This window comes from Lissotriton vulgaris, chromosome 8, assembly GCF_964263255.1.
Source record: "Lissotriton vulgaris chromosome 8, aLisVul1.2, whole genome shotgun sequence".
Lineage (NCBI taxonomy): Eukaryota > Metazoa > Chordata > Amphibia > Caudata > Salamandridae > Lissotriton > Lissotriton vulgaris.
Window position 1 is genome coordinate 1,304,961,666 of NC_141696.1, and position 19,924 is coordinate 1,304,981,589.

General features: G+C 45.7%; 1 protein-coding gene across 4 annotated transcripts in view; it reads left to right on the forward strand.

The window, feature by feature from the left end:
• The window catches only part of NPAT (nuclear protein, coactivator of histone transcription), a 309,386-nt gene that overhangs the window by 247,684 nt on the left and 41,778 nt on the right, over nt 1-19,924 (forward strand). For all 4 annotated transcript variants that reach the window (XM_086935232.1, XM_086935233.1, XM_086935235.1 and 1 more), the window contains 2 exons: nt 11,576-11,636; nt 13,816-14,941. In XM_086935232.1, the coding sequence (XP_086791358.1) occupies nt 11,576-11,636; nt 13,816-14,941 (1,187 nt within the window). The remainder of the gene's footprint in view (nt 1-11,575; nt 11,637-13,815; nt 14,942-19,924) is intronic.

Consider the following 19,924-nt stretch of genomic DNA (forward strand, 5'->3'; position numbering starts at 1 on the left):
TTTTTCACATCCTTGGTGATTTATTTTGTTATACATTGCACCACACAGTAGGATGTATGAAAAGGGAACAGAAAATCAAAATTGTACAGGAATTCATGATAAGGGACAAAGTATATATACTGACTGCCCAGGTAGCATGCCAAGGTGGACGCTACAATAGACATTGAAATCCTTACAGAACTGTTCAGAAAACAGCGTCAGGTCATACTGTTGTGTTGAATCAGTGAGTGGAGGCTTGACCTGGCTGTTATAGAACCCCTGTAGCTCCTTGTTGAAGATAGGCCTTCTCAGACTCTCCCTTTTATCAGAGCTGTTCTGGACACTGGGCAGTTATGGGCTTATCCTCCCAAGCAGCGAGTCTGGGATATTGTTAATTACATTTATAGAGCACAACGGTTACACTAAGGTGTCCTGGCACTTAGCTCTACAGTCAAGAAGACCGATTTAAATGGAAGACCCAGAGTAATAATAATTGCAAGAAAAACAAGTCTTTAACGCCTTCCGAAAGGACAGCAGGTCTGGAATGTGGAAAGGAAGTTCATTCCATGCCTGGGCAGTGCAGGTGACAGAACTTCTAAGGAATGCAGTAGCTTCCAGGACAGTGCCTGAATGCCGTATACTGACAAACTGTCCACTAAGAGGTCATGGTGGACTGTTTCGAAGGCTGCTGAGAGATCCAACATTATCAAGGCCACGTTTTCTCCCCTACCTAATGCCTCCCTGACTTGTTAAGTGGATTCAAGCGCTGATGCTGTGCTATGGCCTCCCTTAAAGCTGTTTTGTGTTAAGTCACAAATATCATTGTCCTGAATAAAACTTGTAAGTTGAGAGTTCATGGCCCTTTCTACCAATTTTGCAGGGACGTAGAACCGAGAAATAGGCTGAAAATTGTTAGCGTGTTTTGGATCAAGATTTTGTTTTTTCAACAGTGGGAGAATGGAAGCGTTCTTCCATGCTTTGGGGAAATGCCCAGAGGTAAACAGGGCATTGAAAATTGAGGTCAGAATCTCTTCTACCGGTTGAGGAGCAAGTTTAATCACTGAAACCGGGCAGGGGTTGTAAGGGGGGCCGGATCTGGCAGATAAAAATAAATCCAAGATTTGTTTCTGAGGGAGCTGATTAAATTCTACAAAGACTACTGGCGATTTTGCTACACCAGAGATGTTCTGTATATCGCAGCCACCCCGGGTCAATGGGTCACTGTTTCTACCTGTGTAGGAACATGGAAAAAATCTGTTCTGCTTTTTGTGCTTGGCTGCTCGCTATTTTTGGCAGACAGGGAAAGGCTAATCTGGATACTGTTTTGAAAAGTTCTTTAGTAGAGTGTTTGGCCAACGAGATCGGATTGACAAAAGAATCTTTTTTTGTGTTGATTATCAGCCTTGTATATGCCGTAAGACTTATGTTTTGCTTTTTCTGAACAGTTTAGCTATTTTTCCAAATTTGTTCTTGCCGTTTGCAAATAAGTTTTTGTTCTCAAAGTTTCGCCAAGTACCAAGGAGCTGCAGGCTGCTAACGTTTAGGTTTTGTAATTATTTCAGGGGCCATGGTTCTACATGCCTATTCAACCCAGTCTGTATACCAGGATGTGGCCGCTTCAAAATCGAAGGGCAGAGGCACAATGGTGGAGGAAAGATAGTCTCCTAAAGGAAGGTCCCTTGATTTTATTCCTTGACCGTGAGGCAAATGGATTTTTTAGGGGATCGTTATCTTGCTGCCAGTCTGGAAGAGCCAGTTCAAACAGGACAGCTGAGTGGCCTGACCAAGTAAGGGGCAGTATGTGAGAAAGTGGCTCTATATATACTGGACCAAAGTAAGGTACAGTGTGTATAGAGACCACCAACCCCAGAGGTATAACAGAGGTTACAGTCAGGGCTGACCGTACTCTCAAAAGCGGTAGCTTGGTCGAGCAGTAAGGCAGTACCAGAGGTCAGTGTAAAGCATTTGTTGTACACACTGGCAACAAATGTATGTATGTATGTATTGGTATATTTATATAGCGCAATGACTGTCACCCAACGGGTATCCTGGCGCTTAGACTTTGATGATACATAAAAACAAAAGGTTTCACACACTCAAAGACTGAACTCCAGGCCAATTGTTTTTATATAGTTTTGTTTTTAGAACCAACAGGTATCAAAAATATACTTTTCTCAATTGTGAGTGATCTCAAGTAATGACTTTGCAGAAAGAAAAGAACTTTGTAAACACAACAGGTACAGGGGTTGCAGTAGGCAACACAATTCTGAACACAATCTAACGTTGAACTCAATGGGTTTTTCTACAAAAAATGCAGTTGATTACTTTGTAAATTACTTTTGTAATTCCAGGACTGGATCCTATATTCAGTCCTGAGGTCTAAGCTGAAAACAGTTCAGTAAAATCTTTTGGTTATTGCAATGATTTTTAAGGAATATAAAGGTATTTTAAAAGTTCACACTTAAAAACATTTCAGTGAAAATCTAGCAATGGGAGAAAATTCAGGTTACAGGTAAAGTACGTTCTTGTTACTTTTGTAATCCAGTACTGGGCTCCTAGGTCCAGCACTGGGATCTCTACTTAAGACAGGAAAGTAATTATGTTTCAGTAGTAGGTACGATTTTTAAAGAATATTTCAAGTTTTCAAAAGTAGACCGAAGAAATGTTATAGAAAAGCAGACAATGGATTCCTATGGAAAAAATTCAGGTTACTAGTAAACCCAGTTAGGATTACTTTTGCAGTTCAGTATTGGGCTACAAGGTACAGTTCTGGCTTCTCTCCTGATCACAGGTGAGTACTTCGGAATTCGATATTCGGCTGATTTTATAGGAATATTTTAGAGTTTCAAAACTTCACACTTAGAAGATTTTTTGAGTCAAACCAGTCAATGTTATCCTATGGCAGGAAAGTGAGTTACCGGTTTCCAGTTGAGTACTCGACTGGTGAAGTTAAGGTTCTGGGCATAGACTCAGGGGTCCCCCAGGGTCAGGTAGGTACAGTTTGTACAGAGTCAGCGGCACCGGGGCAGCCAGGTGCAGAGGTAGTTAGGCCCAATGTTATCCAATGGAGGGGAGGGGGCCTTCGGTTGGTGGCTGCAAGCAACCAGGCCACGCGGCTGTGGGAGCTGAGCTCCTGGTCACTTACTCAGGGCAAGTGGGGAAGTAGAGTAGGGTAGTGGTTGCACTTCCAGCGGCACTCGGGGGACAGGGTACAGGGTGCTTTTGAGCCGTCGGACGCCCAATGTTATTCAGTGGAAAAGGTAAAAAGGGAACAAAGGCTGCAGACTCGGGGACAGTGATTCTTCAGGTGTGACCACTACTTCGAGAGGCAAGTTGGGATCTTGGTTAAGAGGTAGGTACCCCAAAGAAAGGCACAGGGGGCTGCAGGGTGCCGGGGTGTCTATTGGTGTCGGGAAATCTTACCCTCGACTGGTCGCGGTTGGCGGGGTCAATGGTTCTGAGGCTTCGGGCGTCGGTTCATCGAGGAGGGTCTTTGGGCACTGCACTTCGGGTCCCAGTCGTCGGGGGGACGTCCTCGTGATCTTGGTTCACTCGGGCACGAGCTGGGCTCGGCGGTTGCAGAGTGGGCTGGATTCGGGGTTCCTGGATGGCACCAGGGGTGTTGCTGTTGGAGCAGAGCCTCTGCTCATGGGAGTCCCAGTCTCTAAGAGGGTCAAGGCAGGCAGGTCCTCCGGGGTTCTCGAGGTTGCTGCCCGCAGGAGACGCCAGGGTTAAGCAGGAGCAGGTTCAAGGATCAACAGGCCGGTAGGGCTGGGGCCTAGTAAGTTGTCGTCCTTTTGTTAGCTGCTGCACGGCAGGTTGTCCTCCTTCTTGTTCTTCTTCTTGTTTTTCAAAACGGGATCTGAGGTGCATTTTACATTAAATCTCACACCTGCATCAGTGCGGGTTTAATGTGCTGAGAAGTTTGATACCAAACTTCTCAGTCTTCAGTGGGGCCATCATGGTGCTGTGGAGTTCATAATGTCAACCTCCCAGCACCATATACTCTTAATGGCAGCACTGCACTTAGTGTCCAGGAAGGACCCTGGGACTGTAGGGGCACAGGGCTCATGCACCTGTGCCCACACCACTGGCATAGGGCACCCAGCTAGAGGGGTGACTGAGGTATGACAGGGCAGTGGGTCTTGTGGGCATGGCACACAGGGATGTGTGCCATGTCGACCCTTTGTTTAGTTCTGTACTTAGACACTCAGCCTGCAAAGGCAGTGTGTGGGTGTCAGGGTACAGGGCCCCTAAGGGTAGCACAATAAGTGCTGCAGCCCTTAGGGGTCTTCTCTGGTCACCATGCCCTGAGTACCTAGGGTACCATTTACTAGGGGCTGATAGGTGACCAGAGATGCCAATTGGGTTTTAGTTTTAACACAGTTTTAGGGAAGGAACACAGGCCCTGGGTACCTGGTTGGCAGGAGCCCAGGGCACACTCAATCAAAGCACATCAGCAGTTCAGCAAAAAGTGGGGGCATACCAATGCAAGAAAGATGGTACTTTCTCACACAGTACCCCTGAGTATGCTAAATGTGGGTGATCAGAAAAGATGCTGTCTAAAGTGTGTCCTGCCTCACGGATGGGACTTTGCACTAGTTGTGTTAATACTGTTCAGGACATTCCTCAGAGCAGCTGAATCTGTATGTATCGTGGGGGATTCCAGATGAAAATTAAAATCACTGAGTATGGTAAAATTATTAGAGCAGAGCCCTTCTTCTACTAATGTGCCTATATTTGTTAAGAACACATTTGTTTGGGATAGGAGGTCTGTAAAGTAAAATTCCCTTAAAGGAATTATGGTGAGAGAGTAGAAAGCAGAAGGAAAGGGGTTCGCAGGAAACAATAGAGATTGTTTTGAATACAGCTGCGATAGAGCTATCATAGATGACCGCTAAACCGCCCCTCCACCCGCCCCCCTTCTAACAGGCCTATTCAGTGTGTGACATTTAAACCCAGGTGGGGTAGCTTTAACCAAATCTGGCCTGTGACCTCACCAGTCCAAGATTGAGTCACAAAAGCTATTTTTATTTTGTGGTTTTCTGTTAGTTCCGTACATTACCTGTTTTACTAAGGATCTGGTGTTTAAGAGGGTACAAGGTAAAAGTTTGTTATTCAGGCTATGATTCCGATGTTTTAGCATCTATCCTGGATTTTGGTGAGAATGACTCTAAGGCTGCTGGGATTCATGGCTTCCTGCATCCTGTTGGTAAATCTCGCCAGATGGTGTATGCAGGCTCTGCAGTAGGACCTGAAGTTTCAGTGGGCGGAGCATCAGGGGAATCTCTTTGATGTGGTCCAGATCTTGGAGGGAACTGCAAAGGACCTGCTGTGGTGGTCGACGAACTGTGATTGGGTCAGAGGCAGGCCCCTCTCCCTTCCTCAACCAGATCTCACAGTAGTGACAGATGCACCACTACTCAGATGGGGCAGCCATCTGAGAGGTGTGGAGATCAGGAGACACTGGTCTCTGGCAGATCTGAGGCTACATATCAGTTTGTTGGAGCTTCGGATGATCCAGCTGGTAGTGAAAGATTTTCTTCCCTCTGTCAAGGGGAAGTTAGTGCAAGTGTTCATGGGCAAAATCACTGTCATGTGGTATAGCAACAGGCGGTTTGCTTGTGGACTTTTTGTCAAGAGGCCCTGAGTTTCTGTCCATGGCTGGAAAAGCAGGGCATAACCCTGGTGGTTCAACACCTGGTAAGTTCTCTGAACACCTGGGCAGACTAACTCAGATGTCGATGCCTAGTGGATCACAAATGGTCTCTCCCGTTGGAGGTGGCTCAAGGTCTCTTTCAAAAGTGGGGAGAGCTTTGGCTAGATCTGTTTGCCTCAGAAGAGAACGTGGAATGTCAGCCATTTTGCGTGCTGGAGTTTCTAGGGTGGCTATCGCTCGGCAACGCTTTTAGTCACGAGTGGAGCTCAGGCCTCCTGTACGCCTTTTTGCCCACACCACTTCTGACCAGAATTCTCAAGAAGATCAAGAACGAGCGGGCCCAAGTCATTCTTGAGTCTGGTATCCCAAGCTTTTTCGAATGAGCATCGATCTTCCACCATGTTGCCTTTTGGAAGGATTTTCTGTTGTAGCAGCAGGAGAGGGCCCTCCACCCAAACCTGTCCGCTTTCTGCCTCCATGCGTGGACTTTGAGCAGCGACAGTTTATAGCTTTGGACCTTCCTCCCGGAGTTTGTAATGTTGTTTTGGCTGCCAGGCGGCCCTCCACTAAAAAGTTATACGCCTGCCGCTGTCAAACATTTGTAGAATATTGTACAGAAAGGTCTATTGGCCCTCTTTCTGCTTCTCTGGCCAATATAATTGTTTTTATTCTTACAGTTGCCCAGCAGGGCTCTGCTTTGAGTACTCTTAAGGGTTATCTTTCTGCTCTGTCCGCTTTATTGCGGGTGCCGGACCAACCCTCTTTGTTTAAATCCACTATTGTAAAGCCTTGTACATTTGTTCCCTTCTATCATCCCCTAGAACCCTTTATAATGCTGCAGTGGGACCTTGAGACTACTGCGTTGAAGTCCCCACCCACCAGCAGGAGACCCTCAGGAAGCGAGAGCAGGAGAGCGCCTAGATCTGCAAACTTTTGGCTCTGCGGTCCGGGCGGGGCATAGACTGACAGAGTTAGAGTGCTTCCCTCCCACTGCCCCGCGATAGTGATATATCTGCCCCACTCATGCGAGTGCGTAGCTTGTATGGAGAAGGGGAAGGAGTTTTTAAGCAAGATATTGACTCCCCTGGAGCCGGAAGTGAAGCCGGAGTGAGCCATCAGCCTATACCCCCATCTGTTGATCACTTTACAGGATCTACCTACCAGGTGAGACCTCTGGGGAGTGTTGTTTGAGGTATTGAAGGACTAACGTACATTCCACCTCATCTCCCAGCCCATTAACATTCAGGCTGAGTAGCATTATACTCTTATCCCAGTGTGTACCCATGAGAACTCTTAATTTGTAAGCATACCTTCATGTGCATTAGAACAGTTGTTGCCTTTTTAACTGGAACAAATAAACTCCCTCCCCCACCTCCCAACCCCAACCCAACCACCCCCCAACCCCAACCCAACCACCCCCCTCCCTGCTTCCCTGCACTCTGGGCTTGAAACTGCCCATGAAATCAACTTGCAGAGTGCCTGTCGCCCAACTTATAAACTAACAGTTCCTAAATGTGGGGGAAGATGCTACCTTCCTTCCGCCCACCACCCTTAACACAAACTCTAATTCCTCAAACGGGGCAGACACAAATGTTAATAGTGGCAGGAGACATGAGACCACGCCACCAGCCGAAGTTCTATGGGGCCCCTTTAGTTACCACCCACCTCCTCATAACTCAATTCTGACCAAGGGGGCAAAGCAAAATCCGTAGCTCACCAAGTCTGGGACTATGTCACAGTCTGAGTTCCAAACAGTGCGAAATGTCAGCAAGCATTGTGTTCCTTCCTATCTCTCCAGCCAGTCCGCCACCGCCTCTAGATGATCATAAAACCAAGCCTTGCCATCTGTCTCGACCCGGAAACGAGCCGGGAACAGCATCGCATACTTCAGTCCCTTATCTCTGAGTTTCTTCTTGACGACAACAAAGGATCGCCTCTGTTTTAGTACAGCTTGGGTGAAGTCAGGGGAAAAAAGAAATGACTGCATTTTCATACTTGAGTGGAGGCACCACCCTGGCACTCTGTAATATTACGTCCAGGTCTCAAAAATTAAGCAGTCTGGCCAGTATAGGGCGGGGAGGGGCGCCAGGCATTGGACCCCACCCCTGGGACTCTGTAGGCCCGTTCAACAACAAAGAATTGGGAGGCCCTTAGGGTGTAGGTGGTTGAGTATGAGATCCTCGTCGAAGAGATAAGCCACTTGTCCCTCCGCTTTCTCTGGCACCCCAATAATTTGAACGTTATTACGTCTGGTGCACCCCTCATAATCATCCAGCTTGTCTTCTGCAAATTCTCGGAAGGTTTGCAGTTCTCGAATATCGTTCTGAAGTTGGGAGGTGCCATCGACGAGGGCAGCTGTTGTCACCTCCATTTTTTTTACCTCATTTTGGTGGGGTCCGCCCTGATGAGGGTCATCTCTACTGTGATTCTGTCTGTCCTCTGCTCCATTGATTTTCTCACCCCATCGATTGCCTCCATGACATCTTTTAGGGTGAGCTCTGGGAGATCTCCCTCTACCCCGCCACAGGGCTGTCCCAGGTAACCTGCTCAGCAACAGCTGCCCTCGGGTAAGTGTATCGATCCAGTTTGTTCTGCTGCATAGGTGTAGGGCCTCTCCCGCCTGACATCTTATTTCACCCCGGGGTACTCTCCTCCCTTCCCCTCTCTTCTTGGATCACACTGGCGTGGCTGTGGCCCCTTCAGCTAACGAGTGTGAGGGGGGGGGGGAGAAGAGGGATCCCACCAACACAACATTGACTCCGAATGAGGAGGCTGCAAGGGTAATGCCAGTGTCCCTCCTCGTCTCAGCACCCCAGGATAAACCAGCACAGACTGTGTGCACAAGCACCACCAATTTTGCACACCATCTGGCAGACTTCCCGCACCAACGTTCTGGGGCCAGAGCACTCTATTTCATCCCCATGGTGTATGTTTGCAGCACCGCATGCAGCAATCTCACTTTTGGGATGAACCCCGAGGCCCTGCAGGCGCAGGCCTGCCTTCAGTGACCAGGCCACACAGGAATCAGGCCATGTAGGGTACCACACCACCCCGGTGCAGTCGGGGGCGTTGCTGCAGGGTACTCTTGTGCCACAGGGGTGCCCTTGGCTGTTCACACCCGCCTTCGTCTTCGCGTCTGGGGAATGCGGAAGCGAACGTTCGCTTCCGCATTCCCCAGACGCGAAGACGAAGCAGCGAGGTCATCAGCGTTTAGAGAAGAGTTGGATTTCTCCGCGCTTTTTCGAATAATTCGAGTGAACACTTTGACCATTTGGCTGGAAATCACCGCCCGTAATAACTGGTGCGCCTATTCAAATAACCTTGGTGCGGACAAAACGTGGCATGTATGGTAGTTCACCATATAAGGGTGCCCATTGACATTGGTTTTTTAACCTGCGTGCACATTGAAATTCCCATTTAATCCCTCGTCCCGTCCTGATGAAGACCCTGATTTGAGGAATTAAACCACCCGGTTTATGTGTGGGTCGAAACGTCGACACTTTCCCTTTGGAGCCTGCATCTATTAGTTTCTGCGCCCCACCCCACCCCACCCCCCTCCCCTTTTCCCTCCTAATCCTCTTGCCAGTAGTGCAAATCAAGGACAATGGAGGCTGCGTTTGAAAACTAGAAGCCAGTAAAAAAGAATCAATTTTTTTACAAGCGTTGGTTAGGGCAGGCTCATTCTTGTATATAAATAATTCTACACTTTGTTTCTCTGATCTCTTTGATCAATCACTTGAGCACAAATCTTTATCTTTCTCTGTGCACGTTCATCTTTTTATACTACGAAAGATTTTGTTGATTATAATATGTAAATATTTGTATTTGGATTTGCAAAAATACTTTTTTCAAATTATATATTAAACTAGAGAATCCGGCTGGATTCAATTGAATTCTCAAATGTTTGGGTACTTTTTTGACAATTTGGGATAATGTATCTATTTTACCAACTATATAGATTTAATCTAGAGCGGACTAAAAAATTACTTGAATTAAGGCTGTAATTCTGTATCTGTGCGACAGGCCCCTCCGGAACTTCATTTTAGAAAGAGGTTGAAAACTAAGCTGTTTAGACAGAATTGATCTGCTATTGTTGCGAGTGCGTATAACGAGAGACAGGAGTCTAGCGCTGGGACACCTTGTTTCGAGGCAGCCATGCACTGTATGAGTTCTACTATTAATATTATTATTATAGTCTGTGTTTTGGACGGAAGCTCTGGTTCCAATGCTGATAGTCTTGCATCTTCACAGCTGTAGGAAGCTGGCACTTCATACGATATACTAATAATTGGTTATATCCTGTGAAGAGTCCAGAGATTCCCCCAAAAGTGTAACGGGCTCCATGTAAACCCAAAGTGCTCTATTGTGGTAGTGTGGTCGAGCAGCTGTAGGGTTAAAACAGAGGAGTGTAAGACATTTGTTATAAACATAATGACCAATAAATGACACTCTACCCAAAAAGGAGATCCAGACCAATTTTATAAAAATAGACATCTTTCAGAGTTTATTTTAAGACCAAGATGTACTTTAAAAGGTAAGTACGTTTTTCATGAGAAATACTTAAGGTAAGTGGGGGGCACAAGTCAGCACCAAACTTAAACACTCAGCGGCACAGGGGCGGCCGGGTGCAGAGTGTCAACACAGTGTTGGGTGCCCAGTGCAAATCAATGTGGGAAATCGGTTTAGAAAAGAGGCTGCAGGCTCTGGCCAGAGTTTGAACGAAGAAAACCCAAAGCTGTCCAAGTAAGTTCTGATGCTAGTGGACGTGTCGACACCATTGGCCAAGCTCCCCAAGGTCCAGGGTCTTCGGGTGCAGGGGTATCCTTTTGCACGGGAACAGCTTACCGGGCAGGTCGCGGATGTGGGGGAGTTCTTCTCACCGAGGCTGCAGACGTCGAGGTTGAGTCCGGCAGGGGTCAGTACACGATGGATCAGAATATCTGGGAACCTTCGCAGGACCGGTGGAACACTTGGACTTGGGCCCTGTGCATTGGGTGCAGAGGTGGGTCCGCAGGCTGTTCCTCAGGGCAGAGCTCTTCGGTTTTAAAGTGGTTTCTTCTAGGACAGGTTGGCTGTCCACTGGAGTTTTTAAATCTTTATAGAAGGCAGGCTGTCCTCCCAGGGCTTTGGAGGTTGCTGGGCCTGCAGGACGAGTCAACGTATGTACGTAAGGGCGAAAGGCAGCATGCAAGCCGGCAGGGCTGGGGACAAGTCAATCACTGGTTGCCTTCTTTCTTCCTGGTGTGACATCCATGCTTCGTAAGTCATCAGAAATTTGATATCCGTTTCTGTGGGTGGTACCTAAATACTAGATTTAGGGGCGTTACTGGGGAGGACAGGTAAGGAGCAATTTGTTTCTTACCTGGGGTGTCTACACAGTCTATTATGCCACCCTCCTCTTCAGTACTAATGCCCTAGGTACCAGGGGTACCATTTACTAAGGAATTACTGGGGGGGGTGTCTAAAGTTGTGCCAATTGTGGTACAGTTTTAGGGAAGGAACTCTGGCACAAGGGACATGGTTGGTAGGAACCCTGTTCATTTTCAGTTGATACCACATAATTTTTCAGGCAAAAAGTGCGGGCTAACCATTTCAAAACAGGCACTTTTAATGCTGCCTGAACACTGGACTCACGAGGAACTCAGCTGATGGTGTTTTTAAATCGTAATTTATTGCTGAACACAGCCCCCCATCCACCCCCTTAGGTCATCGCCCAGTGTGGCTGCACCAGTCACACTGCCCTAAAGCGTGCCCTGAGTGTTCAGTTTATCTCCAAGTAGTTGCCATGATTTCGAACTGGCGTAGGGTAAGATGTCATGTATGTAAAGACTTTAGATTCCAGTGTTCAATAGCCATGCCGAACTCTCTCCTTACAACGCATATATTATTTGCAGTGTTGTATCTTGATAAATAATATTTTCACCTATTTATTTTTAGGACGTCTGGCAAAAAGAAAAGAGGACCCTTTAAATCCTCCACCACTGTTTCAACCTCAAAGGTCAGAAAAGTATTTTCTAACAGTGTCTGGTTTTTAATAGAACATTGCTATTTTGCCTGTTTTGATGTAATTTATTTAGTGTGCAGTATTGTATTAAAGTAAACATGAATTTTCAAGGTTTACCTGTAGAGAATTGTAGTTGAATCAAAAGATTACACTTACATGAACATCATGATTCTTTATAAATCTCTTATAAATTAATTGGATCTCTTACAAGGCACCAAGTAATGCAACTTCCAAATATACCATAGGTATTCTAGTGAGCTTGAGTGAAAAGAAACTCTGGCAGACAGCGATGGCCCCTTGGCAAAATCTTGAAGACTCATTCACTGAGAAACTGACTTCCTGGCTAAACCAACAAAATTCAGGAGCACTGCAGGTTTATGGCAGTAACCTAGGCTTTATTTTGAGAATCTTTTTCAACCCAACTGAGATCCATCACAGCCTCACACATTACTTGAAACTTGGACATCCATTTTCTTTTAATTAGACTTAATTAGTGGAGAAGTGCCACATCCAGGAGTCAAGAGTAGGCCCAGCATTGAAAAAGATAGGGTAAGTGCCCAAAAATATGAAGTTATTTGCCTGCATTACAAATAAAAATGTGTCACAATCAAAATTTCAATCAGGTCCTGATACCACAGGAAATAAAAGGGATTTATTCTGCAAAGATGAGTCATGGTGTGTCAGTGTAGGCATGAAAGATCTACCTAGGAGTCTGTGCTCCCTATGGGGTACAGATTACCTTAAAGACTTTCAGCAAGAAACAGGTAGGGTGGATTGCTTGAAGCTTCGTACACTGGCAACAGCTTACGGGACCCCAAAGATGATTAGTCACTAGATGAGCCCAGTGTGTAGTGTTTCAGGAGGGTAGCAATGGGAGGGGGTTCGCCTATTTGTTTTTCCTTCTCTGCCTTTGGTTCTCCAGCATTGCATATGCAGGAAGAGGACCTCCATGCTTACATTTTGCCATTATTCTTTGGTATTGTTACCAAGGGCATACATGTAGAAGATGCGACAATCCCTTACCTTTGAAGGCTGCCAAGTCTTTTGTTTCTGTTAGGTGCAGAGATGGGTTTCCTAACCCTGTTACCTCCTCTTTGGATAGCAACACAGACTTCCTTATAACTGACCACTCTACCTTGCAGCACCAGTGTGGCAAGAAGGCATACATATGCTGGGTTTGGGCCTACTCATCACAGCACTGTGGGGGCTTAGATTCAGAGTCTGCATAGGTGGGATTGCATATCCCACACATAAGGACTCAGGATGCGTTTTCTCTAGCATATGTCTGAAAAGCCCTGCATCTGGATTAAATCCCTTGAGGAGTGGAGCTGAAGCCCAAAGTTTGCACGGGTGTGGGAGTGTGTTATAGGTGAATTAAGAAGCCTGATGGAGGCCAGGGCTTGTAGCCAGACTAGTCTCACTGATAGGGAACTCTCCACCTTACAGTGATCCTGGTATGCCAATTGGTTTCTGAGAGAACATAGGGTCTCTAGCAAGAATGAGATCATATTTGTTCTTGCTGTCTGATTAGGTTGCCTTGAGTCCACTGCAGTTTGGTGTTGGAAAAGCCTCATTAGTATCTCCATGTTGGGTAACACCATATTCTATGGAAGTACTGGGATGATCTTGGTATGGGGACTCTCTGGACAGATAATTGAGTTTGTCATATTTGTAGACCACAGTATTGGTCATTGAGATGGTCCAACAGGACAGCTGCTTAGTATGGTTTATTTCATAGTGATAGCATGATTTGGTAAGCTTCAGAAGACAGGTTGAGGGTTTTGTTGCCTCTAAAATCTAAGTGGTCCTCTGTCTAATATGCTGGTGGATGATGTTCCATAGCAAGCATCATTATATGTGGTTACTAGTTATTTATAAGAAACATGACTGTATACATTTAAGGATGCCCTAGGATAGCACAAGCCTTAATTTATCATCTATTGTTATCACATCTTTTTTCACGGATCTATTTCTGCAACCAAAAGTGTTATACAACACCATGTAATGTTGCAGATTAATTGCAATAATTTTATGTCTCACTGAAAGAATTGTATCAGCATGTGGGTTTGTATTTTTAGAGAGCTAAGCACTACTTTCCTCTGAGTAGCATGTTCACATCTCAGTCCAGTCCTTTTCAGGTTGATGCTAATGTTTACTGGATTTGTTTTTGTAGGTCTGAATCTTCTGACACTGTTCTGCCCTCAGACGAACAAACAAAACCAGAAGATATTTCTCTTCTTGCACCGCCCAATGCTCAAAATTCGAATACAAAAGTGACTGGAAGTCACAGAAGAGTTTTGTGCTTTGAGGAGGGTACTTCTGCTCTCGAGAAGACAAGTGACCAAGTGTTGAAACCTCCCACCACGCCACAAAATAAAGAACGTTCGGATAGTTTGTTGCATTCTCTGCAGGCTGCAGTTGGAGCATCACAGTACATTAAAATCATGCAGTCAACTGACAGTAATAAAGCGGATAGCAACACTCCTGTGGTTGAGAGCAGTGGATCGCAGTCTGGTGTGACTGGCTCTCGTGTGGCTAGTTCAAGTGTGAAAGATGTGAACACTGGCCAGAAAGTTGCACAGTCCGGATTGCCATTAGATATCCATGATACTACCTCGGCAAATAAAGAAAATACATTGAAAGGGAGTAAAGAGCAGCAACAGAAGCAAGAAGCCCCAAAACTAACAGCCAGCCAGGAGCACAGTACATTTTATGATAAAACTGTGCCGTTGGTGAAAGAAATGAGTCGAAAAGGAATTCTTCCCAACATTCTCAGAAAAAGTCCACTTGATCCACGGAAGGAGGTAGGAAAATCTCACCTAATCAGTCCACTAAGTAAACAGGCTGGAGAAATGCTGCATGACATTCAGATGCGTAGCCCGGCCCCCAGGCAAGCAGATTCCGGGGATTTACCCCTTCCCCGGACTCCTAGCTCTGGGGTGGGTATATTGGACAGTGTAAGGACACCAACATCTAAGAATTCCTCTGAGGAAATGGGGACACCTAGAGCCTTGTTTCTCCCTGCAACACCAGAGCTACAAGGCTGCAGTCCAGCTAGTGAAGCAGGTAGTGAGAACAGTGTCAGTATGGCTGCACATACCCTGATGATCCTGTCACGAGCGTCTATTGCCAACACTGGTAGTGCCACTCCTCTGAAAGACAACACACAGCAAATGAAGTCAAGGAGCACAACTAAGAAAAGAAAACTAGAAGAGACTGAGGAATGTGAAAGACAAACTAGACTGAGTAAAAAAGACACGCAGAGCCCACCAACACCACTGAAAAAGAAGAAAATAAAGGTGAGTGGGAATGCTACACGCTAAATGCTATTTTGTGAAATAATCTTGCATTATTGCTCATGGTTTTTTTCTGTTAGCAAACTCTAGTAATCAACTGCAGCATCATCTCAGAGTTCTAATGAACAACTAGTGCATTAACATTTTGTATTTAAGACAAATGTGAGGTACTCCTGAATGTCATTCTATTGGAAGAGGAGCTGGTGAATTTAAAGCCTTCATTGAGGAGCAGGTTAAAGTAAATGAACATTGAGATGTTAATGCAGGCATGAAACTAATGGGTTACAAATGTGAGGGGAGATTTGGGATTTTAGTAATTTTAGTAATTTGAGGCATAATGTTTTTTAAAAGACCTGGAAATAGTTGAGATGTCTGCAAAAGTACAGCCTCCCTATTCCACGTCTGTTTATTTAGTCTAATCATCTTCTTGTCGCTGAACAACGCTCTGTTCAAAAATAGGAAAACTGCCAAAACTTTAATATATGTTAAAAAAAAAAAAATGACTTTTACTGAAATAACCCAATGATTGAAGTGACATTGTAGTTGGGTGTTGAAATGAATTGAGAGCTAAGGTAAAACGCCAGTGAAAAACACAATCAATCAATCAGGGAATTATAAGAGCGCTACTCACCCATGAGGGTCTCCAGGCGCTGCGGGGGAGGGGTGCGTACAGATCCGTTCAGCTGAAGAGCCAGCTCTGCATTTCTTTTTACTTTTTTTACTTTCTTTTTATTAACTTATCATCGACATAACATGCATATTGTGCAGAGGAGACAGTACATTTCCGTTATCTTGGGTACATTATTACATAGATTCATACACCAATACACTGTGCGGACAAATTAGGGGGTTGGGGGATCTTCATTATGAGTGTGCAGCGGCGGTGTACAAATATGGCCTCGGTAGGTGTTCAGGGCCCCTAACCCTGTTCCACTTCCCCAGACACCCTCTAGCTTTGTAGACTGATTTCTCTCTAAACATGCACCAGTCTAGATCTTCTGGAAATAGTTGAGATGTCTGCAAAAGTACAGCCTCCCTATTCCACGTCTGTTTATTTAGTCTAATCATCTTCTTGTCGCTGAACAACGCTCTGTTCAAAAATAGGAAAAACTGCCAAAACTTTAATATATGTTAAAAAAAAAGACTTTTACTGAAATAACCCAATGATTGAAGTGACATTGTAGTTGGGTGTTGAAATGAATTTAGAGCTAAGGTAAAACGCCAGTGAAAAACACAATCAATCAATCAGGGAATTATAAGAGCGCTACTCACCCATGAGGGTCTCCAGGCGCTGCGGGGGAGGGGTGCGTACAGATCCGTTCAGCTGAAGAGCCAGCTCTTGAGGGCCTTCCTAATGGTGTTTAGGTTGGGGGCGAGTCGGATATTTGCTGGTAGCTCGTTCCAGGTTCTGGCTGCAATGTGGGAGAACTATCTTCCGCCTGCTCTGGCTCTGTGGATGCAAGGGGTTTCGGCCAGTGCGAGGTTGGCAGACCGGAGGTTTCTTTTGGATACGTGGAAGTTTATTCTGGAGTTGAGGTATTTGGGTCCGTTGTTGTCTAGGCATTTGTAGGCGTGGGTGAGAATCTTGAATGTGATTCTTTTCTCCGCGGGGAGCCATTGGAGTCTCCGCAGGTGTTGGCTGATGTGTTCGTTACGGGGATGTCGAGGACGAATCTAGCTGCGGTGTTCTGTATGATCTGGAGCTTGCGGAAAAGGTACTTGTTAATGCCAGCGTAGAGTGCGTTTCCATAGTCCAGTCTGCTGGTGATGAGCAAGTGGGTCAAAAACACCAGTTTAAGTTTAGTGAACTAACTATAATTGCACCCCCATGTTGCACTGCTTATGATGTCACATATTGCATTGCTTCTGCTATTTCAAATAGCATCATCAGTGACATCACTCATGACATCTCAGACAGACCCTGCATCTAATCTGCATTAGGTCTTGAACTCAGTGACTAGGCTCTGGCAAGGGCCTGCACTCAACCCTCCATAAGCATCAGACCACCATTGCACAAGGTAGCCTATGGCCTGGATTTGCCCCCACCCCTCCACAAGCTGCCAACCCCTCCATGCACAAAGTTGGACATACACAGTGGAGGTTGTCTGCAAGGCTTGGTGCCATACCATACCCTGCATCCAAATCACAAAAGGGGTTGAGCAGTGGACTTCCCCTAAGGGCAGGACCAGTGTCAACCCCTCCATGCCACCTAACACTCTGCTTTCTCATCCTTCACCATTCACAGCAAATATTGATCAGGGGGTCTATTGTTAAATAATGTCCTGTGACCTGCTCTCCACTAGTGATGTACCCCCACTACACCCATCCTTTGGGTGAATACATGTAAAACGATATGACATCCATAAAAAATGTGTGACTTATCAAATACCTAGTTTGCATCTTCTGAAAGCTTACATACAAGTGTATGAGTCTAGCCATCGATAGAACTTGTATTACTCATAGTTCACAAATCCAATAGCACAGTGTGGAAATCATTGGTTAATTTTATTAGTAATTTCAATAATGTTATTTAAATACAATCAGTGATGTCATCAGTGATGTCATTTAACATTTCATAAGTGTTGTAATATGTTAGGTCATAAACAGTGTATGATGGGGGTGGTATATTTGAGAGTATTTTGGGTTTTTTAACATTAGTGTTTCATTTCAGCACTTAACTATAATGTAAATTAACCATTCGTTTTTCAGTGGAAACTATATCTCACATTCACCTCATCCATTGGTTGAGAAAATTGCGCACTCAGGTGTGTTGTGTCAAGGTTTTTTATTACCACCCAAACTGAGTGTTTCTTAGCAGTGGATGAGGTGAATGTGACGTGATCGGCACCACCTTGGTTTGAGCACGGACCTAGAGTGAGAGAGAACAGAAAGGTTGCCCTCGAGGTAAGACGCACTCACAGGTAGGTGTAACTCTTTAATGAAGACTGTAGCAAAAAACAGCAACTGTCATCAAACCATTTAAAAAGGCCTAACTCATTTCAAACTCTGCATTTCTTTTTTATTTTTTTACTTTCTTTTTATTAACTTATCGACATAACATGCATATTGTGCAGAGGAGACAGTACATTTCCGTTATCTTGGGTACATTATTACATAGATTCATACAACAATACACTGTGCGGACAAATTAGGGGGTTGGGGGATCTTCATTATGAGTGTGCAGCGGCGGTGTACAAATATGGCCTCGGTAGGTGTTCAGGGCCCCTAACCCTGTTCCACTTCCCCAGACACCCTCTAGCTTTGTAGACTGATTTCTCTCTAAACATGCACCAGTCTAGATCTTCTGTCCAGGTCTCTACTCTGGGCGGCTGCAGGGCTCCCCAGTTTTGTGTGATACTTCTCTTCACTATCATCACTGCCAGTGTTGCCCAGAGTTTGTTGTAAGAAGTGAGGTCCATAGGCTCCCATATATTTAGGAGGCACCTATGAGCCTCCGGACGGAGTTCAAGTGTAAGTACCTCACTTAGGATGAGATGTGTTGTGCGCCAGTAGGCTTGTATTTGGTCACACTCCCATATGATGTGCATGAAGGTGCCCTCTTTTCCACATTTGCGTCTACACTCCCCACTCTACCCATGCGGACCAGACACGGTCCCGTTGTGTAGATTCTGTGGAGAATTTTGAGTTGGACTAAGCGCCATTTAGCCTGAATTGCCACCTCTTTCGGGGAAGACACCTCCTCTTGCTACTCTTCCTCATCAAGCTCTATTCCATCCCATATCCATTTTTCTTTAAGCGACTGAAGCTGGTCCACCATGTTATTGATCAGTTTTTTGTAAATCAGGGAGATGGCCTTTTTGGGTAGATGGCCGTACATTACTCTATCCTCTAAGGCAGAGGTTTCCGGGGAGGAGGACTTCTTGGGAAGTTGGGTCTGTAAAGCATGGCGGATCTGGGAATATCTGAAGCACTCAGTTTCTGCCAACCTATATTACTGTTGGAGGGAGGTAAACAATATAATTTTGTCTTTGACCCACAAATCCTTGATCTGCGAGATCCCAATGAGATCCCACTTATCAAATCCCTGCGTACACCATAAGGGTACGCAAGGATTTGATAAGTGGGATCTCATTGCCAGCGTGAGCCTACAGTCCCAGCCCAGGTGTTTCTTCACTACATGCCATATCTGGACCGAGTGGTTAGTCGGCCCGTATCTCCGTGGATTGGAGTAGAGTGCTCTATTGTGGTTCCCTCCTGGCAAAAGCCATCTATCCATGGCGTATCCCAGGTCATCAGGACGTCCGTAGCTGCCTTGGTTTATGGCTGCGAGCTGGGTCACCCAATAGTATTTTTTGATATCCGGGAGGCTAATCCCCCGTCATACAAATTTAGGGGAACTCTGCATTTCTTGATCACAGGTCAGCACAGAACATACAGCAAACAAATTGCAGCCACCTGTTTAAATAGTAGCCTCGCCCTCAGTGGGCCTCACGTGAGTTGCAATGCATTCTGGTCATGGTGGTGCTGCAATATATGTACCCCATGTGGGTTCTGCTGTAGTTCCAAAATTATTCACCAGATCATTGCCCTCCAGTGGGTCGTTTCAACGGCACATTCCTGGGTTCACTTCCAGTGACCAGTCACTCATTGAGAGCCTCCAATTCCAACAGTGTCTCGCTATCTCGAGCCACTCCAGAGCCGCTTCTGCTTGCGGCCGTGTGTCTTTACGGCTGGACCGGCCATCACACATCTACACAGAAAGGAGGCCCTCGAGTTCAGACGCACTCACAGGTAGGTGTACCTTTTTAATGAAGACTGCAGCGAAAAACAGCAACTGTCATCAAACCATTTAAAAAGGCCTAACACATTTCGAACTCTGCAGTTCTTGATCACAGGCCTGCACAGAACAAATAGCAAACAAATCGCAGCCACCTGTTTGAATAGTAGTCCTGCCCTCAGTGGGCCTCATGTGAGTTGCAATGCATTCTGGTCATGGTGGTACTGCAATATATGTACCCCATGTGG